This window comes from Heteronotia binoei, chromosome 10 (genome assembly GCF_032191835.1).
Source record: "Heteronotia binoei isolate CCM8104 ecotype False Entrance Well chromosome 10, APGP_CSIRO_Hbin_v1, whole genome shotgun sequence".
In the NCBI taxonomy this organism is placed as follows: domain Eukaryota; kingdom Metazoa; phylum Chordata; class Lepidosauria; order Squamata; family Gekkonidae; genus Heteronotia; species Heteronotia binoei.
The window spans coordinates 39,339,101-39,349,454 of record NC_083232.1 but is presented as its reverse complement, the minus strand read 5'-3'; the positions used below and the strand labels follow the sequence as shown (position 1 = coordinate 39,349,454).

Here is a 10,354-nt window from a genome sequence, read left to right as displayed (position 1 = left end):
AGAACAGGAAAAGATCCCCAAGGGTCATCTAGTACAACCCCCCGCACAGTGCATGAAATTCACAGCTAACCACCACCCCCTGCCCAGAGCAGTCTGCAGATGTGCATCAAGGCCAAATGGACGAATACAGACTTCAAACGAACGAACTCAATTCAAGCAGCATAGCTATGACACTTCCAATGAAGTCGCTGGAACAGAAACCGAGAAATATAGCAATAAACCAACATAAGGGTTGAATGGATCATAGAGCAACCAAATACAAGTGGAGACTTGTTTCATATCGGAGCGGAGGGGGTGCGTACGATGTATGTGCATGTAATAACTTAATTATTCGGCTTCCCTAGGCTTGTTTACTGTGCTACATATGGCCACGGTTTGATCTAAAATCACATTTGCTCCTTCCTTGAAAAGCTGAAGGAGAAACCCACGACTTTCCCAGGGATTTTGAGGAAGCCCAGAACTGCTTAGCTCCAGTAAAGGAGTGGAGCATAGGACGCCCAGCCAGGTTCCCACTTCTTCAAGCCCATCCCCGCAAATCCAAGCCCTCCCGCGCCATCGATGTGGGAGCTTCCAAAAGCACCACGAAGCTCCCACCGACAACTTTCGTTTTGGCTCCATAAACAGGAAACTCAGCTCGTACCATTACTCTCGCGCAGGAGGTGGGTCGTTTTGGGAAGCCCCAGCTCGACAACTCATTTCTTGTAAATTTAAGGGGGGGGAGGAGAGCGAGAGACGCTCCCTATCTGGCCTCAAGGGGCGCTCCTTTTCCTCTTCTCCCCACCTCCTCCTCTGCGCTCCCCTCCGCGAGAATGGGCTGACCCGGATTTCCTCCGGGCGGTGTCAAGCCGCTGAGGTCAGGCCCGGGCTGTGGCGCTGCTGAGTCTGCAGAGCATCATGGCGTATCCTGGGCATCCCGGCGCTGGAGGCGGCTACTACCAGGGCGGGGTGAGCCAGCCTGAGGCGGTGGAACTGGGGAGGAGGCGTCTGGGGCGCGCACAGGCAGTCCCCGCGGCGCTCAGCGCTACTTCAGATTCCCCAGTCCCGGGGTTCGCTCTGCTTTCCTCACTATCAGACATGCCCAGTGCCTGCTTTAAGGGGAGCCGGGGGCTTTAGCTAGCATGGTGGACTGTAGGAGGGAAGAATGTGTGCTGAGTCGTGCGATGGAAGGGCGTGGGCTTGTTTGTTAATATTTTTTTGCAAGTGTCTTGACGCGCCTTCCCACGTTTGTAGGGTTGCCAGATCGAAGTTAGGAAACTCCTGGAGAATAGGGAATGGAGCCTGGGGAAGGCAGGGACCCCCAGTGGGCTACAGTGCCATAGAGTCAACCCTTCATAGCATCCATTTTCTCCAGGGGTCTTTGTAGTCCAGAGACGAGTTGTAATTCTTGGAGATATACAGGTCCCACCTGGAGACTGGCATTCCTAAAGGGGTTGGATGGTGGAGCTGAATCCCTTGGTAAAATCAGTTATTATAGAACTGAAAGAGGTTCATGCTGAGAACAGCTTTGTTCATGACACACATGATTGTAAACGTGTATGCCTCCCTTGAGTTAAATGTGTTTATGAACAGTGAGGGGTTTGCTGATGATGTGGTTCACACCACCTCTGGGAGTCGTATTATGCCTACTGAAAATGTTTGAGAGGCCTGTGTTGATTCGTAGGTCATATGTGGTGAGCATGTTACCTATGGCCATCAGTATGCAGGACACATACAGGAGAATCTGGAACACCAGTGTTGCAGAATGATATGTGTGCACTGCAGGTTCAGACTGTAGGTTGTGGATTTTGTCCCCACAAAACCCTCCACAGCAATGAGAAGTTCTACTCACATATATTCTCTCCCTCACCTGGTGCTTAGTGTACTGGTTTTGTCTTGGTAGGGAATATTAACCTAGAGAAACATTCCAGAATATTCACTCTTAAGTGCTGACGTTGATTCCGCCACTTCCTGAATTAATTCACCACACTTGGTTGGGTATGGGACCTGAGCCATGCTGACTGGCTGCTCTGGATGCGCCTTAACCCTAGCATGCAGCAGAACAACTTTGCACTCTTAGTGGGAGGGGGGAGCTGCTTGCTGCATTGTAAGGAGGAGACTACACTCTTGAAAGATAGCTGCAGGATGTGTGACACATAGGTGCCTGTGATTGGTGTGTTTTGCACATAGTATGCACCCTTCTGGCTGCCTTCTTGTGTCTCAGGAGGATATAGGTGTTGCTTACCTTATTTTGGTGTTACTTTGGTGTTTACTTTGGAAAAATAAATGAATAATTAGCTCTGTCTAAGTGTACATTATAGCCCAGTGATCCCCAAGAGGGCCATGGCTGCCAGTATATTTTCTAGCTCCTCCTCCTTGATCTTTGCGGCCAAGTCCAAAAGGCCATGTATGGAACAAAAAACAAACAGGAAACTTCAGGCCACTCCTTACCAGTGGGCTGACTAGCAAAGAAAGCACTGAACCCTTCCCAGGCAGGTGTGTTAATAACTATGCATCCTTAGCTTGGCAACAGTCACTGGCTGCCTTCCTGTGGTCACAGAAGCCTCTCCCTGTGATGATATGGAAAGCAAACCCTTTCTTATTAAAAACTGAAACCAGGCAGCATCTCTTCCCTGAAGCAAATAGTCAGGCCTTTGGCTTGGAGTGCTGTTAACATATTTCAAAAACCTTATGCAGTCTGTAGTTTTTTTGTATATGTTTCACAACATTGTAAGAGAACTACCAGGCATATGAAACTCTATTTTTAAAAAAATAGATCAGACAAGATAGGGTGTAGAAAGTCCACTGGGATCCAGCTCCAAAAAGTAACTTCCTGTGCTCTTGCTTTTGGAAACTTCTGGTCTGCAGTTGTCTCTAAGCAAAGGCATATGTGCAAAGATTCATGGCTGGCAATAAAGTTTTGGATTGATAGTTACAATGAGTCTCTGCTCTGCATTGAGGACAAGGCAGTACCTGTGTGGTTCAAGAGGAAGCAGAAGTGAAATAGAAAGCAGTGACTACTATCTTCAGTGTGTAGCTTATGGCCTTTCCCTCTTTTTCTGTGTACATGCGTAAATAGAAGAAATGGTAAATCTCATTGTGAATTAACATTTCAGTGGTTAGAATTGCTTGTCATTTCAGCCAGGCCTTATTGACAACATGTTGTACCACAACCTTCAAAATGACTAAGAAAATAAAAATTAACTGGGTTCAGTCAAAGGGATCCAAATAAGGAAACAACTAACCAATAGAAGCAAGTGCTTTACTAGTTGGTTATGATCAAGGAAAGTATCCACATAGGAGTTTAGTGTGTCAAACTCCTGTTCTATTGTTCATCTTTGGTACAATAGCAACTTTTACATTAAAAAAGCAGTAACATATAGCCATGTGTAACATACAGCGATCTATACTTCCCTCTTAATGTAATTTTCAGAATTCTGCTATCTTATTTATTACGTGCTACAAACATTATCAGAATTGCTGACCAAGAAAGCAAGATATAGCTTAAAAGCTAGTTTACCTATATAAAGCAAGGAATATAGACTTTTGCAGACTTCAGTTAAAACACAATTAACAATGCTGGATCAGCAGTAGGTCAAAAACTTCAGTTCTTTATTTGACTTTCACAAACATGGCTTCACAGTGGCTCACTCACATTTCCCCTTTTCCCCCTTCAAATACATGCTTTGTTGAAAAGATTAAGGAGAAGTATTACATACCTAAAGTACCACAAAAGTATTGACTTTATTGCTTCTTCTTACTAGTATGGGAGTGCTCCTGGAGGTCCGGCATTTCCTGGTCAAGCTCAGGATCCCTTATATGGTTATTTTGCAGCTGTTGCTGGGCAGGTATGTTCTCCTTTTTCATTTGAAATTACTGTGTTGGTTCCTCTTTATTGCTGATATATCTGTGTGTTCCTTAATTTAGCATTATTTTAGATATACTGTATATTGCAAAATATGCAACATATGTATCCTTAATTCTTGTTTTTAAGAGCTGTAGAGCTCTTATAATGCATTATTGTAAGTAAAATATTTACAAGAGTTCTACTGTGCATGAAAATTGGGCACCTGATTGGGTCCTGCGTTTACACTTTTTGTGTTATGAAGTATTTATTTTTACATCTTTTACCGAATCCTGTTCCCACTTATTTGAGAAATTCATCAGATGTTTCTATACTAGGAGATGGATACCTGTATAATGCAGTGGAGCAGAATTAATGTTGGTAGCCTTCCTGTGCAAAGGCAAGGCTGGCTAAGAGTCATCACAGACTACCACAGATTTCATCCAGGCTTCCCTTCTCTTCCCTTATTTAACCCAAACATCATAGGAAAAGAAATCATATGGTTGAATCATTACTTCAAGAAGACCAGAGCTACTAGAATTTTGTTCCACTGGTGCCATTCTTTTAGCAGCCTTGTGTAGATATTTGGACTGAGATTACTGGTCAGAATTACCCCACTATAAGAAACTAGGTAGCAGTGGCAGACTGTACTAGAGTTTGGGTTGGATTGTGCGTTAGCAAAACAGAAAGACAGCCCACAGATCTTTAAGAAGTGCTGTTCCTGGACAAGGGACCTTGAGGGATGTGTGTAGTGGGAAGGGGGGCTTAGTGGAAGTGTCCCACCAGTTTTTGTCTGTGGCCCGGTTCATTTGTCTTAAAAGAAACTGAGTGGCTTAAGAAAGTTAGTGATGGTTGACTGTTCATTAATACTGACTATTGATCTGCCTCCTTGTTTGTTTTTAATTGTCTTTTACCGTTTTTAAAAGTGGATTTAAATCACTTGTCTTTTTTTTGCTGCTTTGAGGTCTCTAATTGGGCAGAAAGTGGCATACAGATGTTTTTAAATAGGCAAATAAATAATAAATTGGGTGTAAAGCTAGTAAAAATTGGCATGATTATTCTTCTGTTTTCCAAAGGATGGGCAAATAGATGCTGATGAGCTTCAAAGGTGTCTGACCCAATCAGGCATTGCAGGAGCATATAAACGTAAGTTTAGCAGGTTTAAAAATATAAATCTTTTAATACAGCAGAGCTGTTAAGAGGCTTCATATAGTTCACTATTTAAATGATAATTTAAACACACCAAGCAATCCTCTGTGGTTATTCACCTATTGTAACAAATTGAGAAGTCTGAAATTACATAAACCCTGAGGAAATAATAACCTTGGCAGAATTGACTTTTTGAGTCATGACTGAGTGCCTTCATACTGTTTAATTCCCAACCTTCAAAACTCCTTTTCTCGGGAATTAGGGAAAAAATGAAAGCATTGCGGGGGGGCGGGGGGTAATGCATATTGGCTAAGACCATAGATGTTGCTGTTGACTAATGAATTCTCTCTTCCCCCCCTTCCCCCAACTCTGCAACAGCGTTCAACTTAGAGACATGCAGGCTCATGATCTCCATGCTTGATGTATCCTTTGAATTGTCTGACTTGCAGTACTTTTTTGCTTTGAGGTTGTGGAGGAAGTTTTTATGGCTGGAATGCCTTGTAATGCTTTTTAAAAATATATGCAGTTCAAAATTGCGTGGTAAGTTTTTGGTGGGGGTCATTACACCTTTTTGTATTTCCTACAGAAGTTTTTCCTGCATATGAAATCTGTAAGACATGAGAAGAATAGTATCCAGACAGAAATGTAGATACCTCTAGGTCTTTTGTAAGCTTTATGTTTAGATTCAACCAACCAATCTGCTGTGTTGAAATAGAATGACATATTTTGGGAGCAATCATAAGCCTGTCTACTCAGAATTAAGTCCCATTTTGTTAAGTGGGGATTGTTCCCAGGAAAGTGTCCTTAGGTTTGCAGCCTTTGTTCCACAGTACTTTTTAAAAAAATTATGAGGCCTTGATTATATATACTTTTAGACTTTTAAACTCATATTAGTACCAAGTGGCTTTGTGACTTTTTTGTAGATGAACTGTAAAAAAAGTTACCGTAAGCCACCTAGAAGGTTGCTGTGATGAAATGACAAGTTTGAAATGAGTTTTAAATGAGTAGATTAAGATGCAAATTGGCACAGGAATGAACTTGTGGTGCACCTTCCTTATGACCTTGAAAACAAAGTAATTGATTAGAATTTTGTCTAAAAAGACTAGTGCTGGAATGACAGAAATATAATTCTAGGAGACCTTTGTAGACTCTTATAGTTGACTTGTCTTGTGTTCCTGTGCCTGATAACACTTGATTTATCATATGTTTGTTCTGCTACTAAATGGCATGATCCTTAAGCACTGTTCAGAGAGACATGTCTGGCACAATGGGCTTTAATGAATTCAAAGAGCTTTGGGCTGTGCTGAATGGCTGGAGGCAGCATTTCATGAATGTTGACTCAGACCACAGTGGTGCAGTGGATTCTCAAGAGATGCAGAAAGCTTTGGCAACCATGGGTAAGCAAGATGAGAAGAGCCCTGGAGAACAGACCAGTGGCCCATCTAGTCCAGCAACTTGAGTCACACAGCTGCCAACCAGTTGCCCAGGAGGGCCAACCAATAGGGCATAGAAGCCAAAGCCCTCCCCAGCTGTTGCCTCCTAGCGCTGGTGTTCAGAGGTTCGCTGCTTCAGAATATGGAGGTTCCCTTTAGTCACCTGGCTATTAGCCATTCCGCAATCTAAGTCCCTGTAAAAGCCATCTGTGCTTGTGGTCATCACTTACATCCACGGGCAGTGACTTCAACAACCTAATTGTTGAGTGAGGAAGTGTTTCCTTTTGTCTGTCTGGAATCTGATGGAGATCAACTGCATTGGGTACACCTGAGTGCTAGTCATCTGGGAGAGAAGCTGAGAGTTTCCTCTGGACTGGACACTAGGCAAATAAGAAAAAAAAAAAACCAAACCCTATCTTGCTCATTTGACTTGAGTGGCCCTTGTGTGCCATTCTTGATGGGCTGTACCCCATTAGTAAGTAATGCAAAGTGCACACAGAGAAATTTGATGGCTGTATGAAAGTCCCTTGCATCTTGTTTTCTGTCCTTTTTTTCCATTTAGGATTTAGGTTGAGTCCACAAGCAATCAACGCTATAGCAAAACGGTATAGTTCTCATGGAAAGATAACATTTGATGACTACATTGCTTGCTGTGTTAAACTCAGAGCTCTCACTGGTATGTTATAGGGCATGACTTTATTACTGAAATTAATGGATATATGCTAAATACTGGATCTCCTTTGTCTAATTTTCAGTGCATTTCATATCGGTAGCTGTTCATATAAGTGAATCTGCTGCTCATTCAGACCATCTGTGTGTGTGTGTGTGAGTGAGAGAGAGAGAGACTACAGGCACATAAATCAGCAAATAAAATTAGTGTAAACAGCTTGATACTGGCATTTCAATCCTAGTACTCTCCACCCCTGCTCTGCAAATGCCCTCATGCTTGTTCATTCTAGTATATGTGTAAGTTAACCCTCACTCTTACCTTTGGCTCTCTACTTCTGCAACATCATGTGATTAGTTCACAAAATATTTTTCAAAAGTGTATTAAAATTGCCTTGCCCATTTCTAAAGAAAGAGAGGACATTAGATAAAACAAGCAAGGAAAAAGCCTTGCCACTAGGAAAAGATTGTAAACAGGAACCATGTAAGACTTCGAGCAAGTATTTTAATAAAATATCATGTTATGTTAGCACGCATCTCACATATTTTTATGGGTGGCACTTTATATGCACTGAATTGTCTCTTAATGCACAGTTTTTCCTTTATGTTTTTTGCAGATAGCTTTCGAAGAAGGGATGCAGCCCAGCAGGGAATGGTGAACTTCCAATATGATGATGTAAGTGACTCTAAATCTGGGTTGGCTAGAAGAGGTACAAAAATAGAACAGTTAGTGGTACATGGTTAATAGCCATTTATTGTAAGCTTAAAGCTTCAGTTTATTTATTGTCGCTTGTATCCTGCCCTTTTCTGGGGAATAGAACAGCGCTTCTGGTCTGTAAACCAGTTTGATGAAAAAATAATTATATGACTAAACCTTTTCGGGTTCATTATGGCAACAGCTTAACACTTTTGAAGTAGTGTGAGAATTAGCATATTGCTATATGTAGGCAGTGTTTAGGAGGTGCCCAAATCTCTCAGCCTTGAGAAGGACTTTATCCATATTAACTTGTGCAAGCTCATGTGTATTTTCCATGGAACTTCTGGACATATTAAAACAGGGGTGTCAAACCCATTTGTTATGAGAGCCGGATCAGACATAAATGAGACCTTGTCGGGCTGAGTCATGTTGAGCTGGGCCATGTGTGTGCCTATTTAAGATTAGGTAGCAGAGATATAAGCTTTATAAAGGACACAGACAAACACAAAGATTTTTTAAAAAAAACAGCTTAATATAAAACATGCTTAAAACATTAGCACTTGTTGGTTTTAAAGGTGCTTTCTTTGTATTTCTCCCATGGGATCCAAGGAACTGGGCAAAGGATGCTCTGGCTCTTACCTTCCTTCCCCAGGTGGCCAGGAGGGGGGAGGCACTTCAGTCAATAGAAGGGAGGCTTGGCTCAGTAGCTCTGCTGTGCAATTGAGAGAGCCTGGCAAAGCAAGCTTTGCCACCCCTCCTTCCTCCCCAAGGGAGGAGCTTCAGCCAATGGAGAAAATGGAGGCTTTGCTCTGTAGCTCCTGTGCGATTTAACAGGCTTGGCAAAGCAAGGAAGAGAAAGAGAAAAGGAAGCAGATGACAGCCAGTAGTTCGGGGGCCTGATTCGGCCCCTGGGCCACATGTTTGATACCTCTGTGCTAAAATAAAACCATGGCAACCGGAGCAGTCCAGTAGTTCTGTCTCATCCCTCATCTTGTCCCTGAAAGGCCTCACCAGCAGCTCACACAGGCTGAAGCGTGATTTAGACCTGGGCCTAACTAACTGGCAAAGCTGAAAAAACAGACATTACACAGTTCCCTCCTCAGCCCTTAATGTAGCTCATTAGTATATACTAAGTTAAAGTGGCAGTTATCTTCCCACACAGGTTCTTAACTCACCTGTCTCTTGCCTTTTCCAAGATTCTTTGTGTCTGGTGCTACAGTGCTGGAGAACTCCTGTACTCACAGAATGAGACATTGCAGAAGAAATGGGGCATATGCTGGGTTATGCCAGTTCATATGAAGCTGCACCTGCCAGATTGAGAGGCCCTGTCCCTTCTTCCCACCCCAGTATACTTAGCATACTCAGTGTTCCCTTTATGCAAGGGAAGATCAATCATGGAAGAGAATTGTCTTTCACAGAAGATTGTCTGGTAGGATTAAGCTACCCTTCAAGGATTCTCTCAGAATTTAAGACACATAGTTTGAAAGTCATTCTGTTCAAAAGCATTTCTACTAGCCCTGTCAGCAGGTTCTAAGGAAAACATTTCAGTACTAGAGAAAGATGTGTGATCGTACACGGGATTTAACATATGCCTTGTTTTGTTTTTGTCTTCTTGCAGTTCATTCAGTGTGTCATGAGCATCTAATTTGTAATGAAGGAAGAGACTGAGCATGATCAACATTCCACTTTGGTTTTTGCTTTGCATCCCCAAAAATCATGGCTGTATAACTAAATGGTATTTGCATATTTTATTAATATTGATTTATATGCCTTTATAATTTTGATAACTAACAAAAAGAAGTGAAATAAATCCTGTTTTGAGTTGATTGGTCTTTCATATTTGTAATTCACTTTCTGTATCAAGTAACATTATAATTCAGTTTTAAATCTTTTCCTGTACTTCTAACCGTTTATACCTTCTTGTTATTTTGTGCCTTTGGCATGTAGATGTATGGCAATACTGTATAAGGTGGTAGAGAAACTTAGGGGTTCAGTGGGAACTGAGACTTCCCAAGCAATCCAGATATGTCTTTCCAAACATGCAATCTTTTAAAATCCATTTTTGCTTTTATGCAACAGGAAATACTAAATTAGTAGTTTATTATTTTTGAACCCAAGTCTACTTACACTGGTAAGGTTAAGCAGCCACTTATGTCTGTATTCTCTGATTTAAATGTTAACACTTCCCAGTATATATAGGGGAAAGACAGACAGGAAAGTTGTAAATAAGTCTGCAATCTCATTGGGATCAGAAGGGATACTTGGATGAATTTCTTAATTCCTCAATAGGCAGAGGTTCCTCAGTTTTCGTACCTTAAAGATACAGAACACTGTTATATCACCACCCAATACTGTTGCACATGCTTATTTTAATATAATTTCCCATTTAACATAGTAGCTATGCCACATATTCAGTGTATGCTTCAGTGCATGTGCAAAAAATGTGAATTCATGACTATGTATAATGTGAACTGCAATGTAAAATAGCTTTCTGCTTAATTATAAGGCACATTCTATGTTAATGAACACAGGGTGAGAATTGCATTTTCTTTTTTTTTTTTAGAGTCCATAAAATATAGTTAGTCCTCT

General features: G+C 41.7%; 1 protein-coding gene across 2 annotated transcripts; it reads left to right on the top strand.

Moving 5' to 3' along the window:
- Window positions 1-652: 652 nt before the first annotated feature.
- SRI (sorcin) lies at window positions 653-9,591 on the top strand. Of its 2 annotated transcripts, XM_060248463.1 has the most exons (8): window positions 653-945; window positions 3,741-3,824; window positions 4,897-4,966; window positions 5,348-5,391; window positions 6,219-6,366; window positions 6,965-7,078; window positions 7,686-7,744; window positions 9,384-9,591. In XM_060248463.1, the coding sequence occupies exons 1-8, from the start codon at window positions 895-897 to the stop codon at window positions 9,408-9,410; spliced, it is 597 nt and encodes a 198-aa protein (XP_060104446.1). In that variant the 5' UTR covers window positions 653-894; the 3' UTR covers window positions 9,411-9,591. The 2 variants fall into 2 exon arrangements, with proteins under 2 accessions (XP_060104446.1, XP_060104447.1); XM_060248464.1 differs by lacking the exon at window positions 3,741-3,824 and having other exon boundaries at window positions 863-945.
- Window positions 9,592-10,354: the final 763 nt, after the last annotated feature.

What these genes read in the sequence shown, in the direction of transcription:
- SRI (XM_060248463.1), top strand. Translation starts at nt 895, where the DNA reads ATGGCGTATCCTGGGCATCCCGGCGCTGGAGGCGGCTACTACCAGGGC. An exon ending in GCGGCTACTACCAGGGCGGG is followed by an intron (nt 946 to 3,740) that starts GTGAGCCAGCCT and finishes TCTTCTTACTAG; the next exon opens with TATGGGAGTGCTCCTGGAGG. An exon ending in TTGCAGCTGTTGCTGGGCAG is followed by an intron (nt 3,825 to 4,896) that starts GTATGTTCTCCT and finishes TGTTTTCCAAAG; the next exon opens with GATGGGCAAATAGATGCTGA.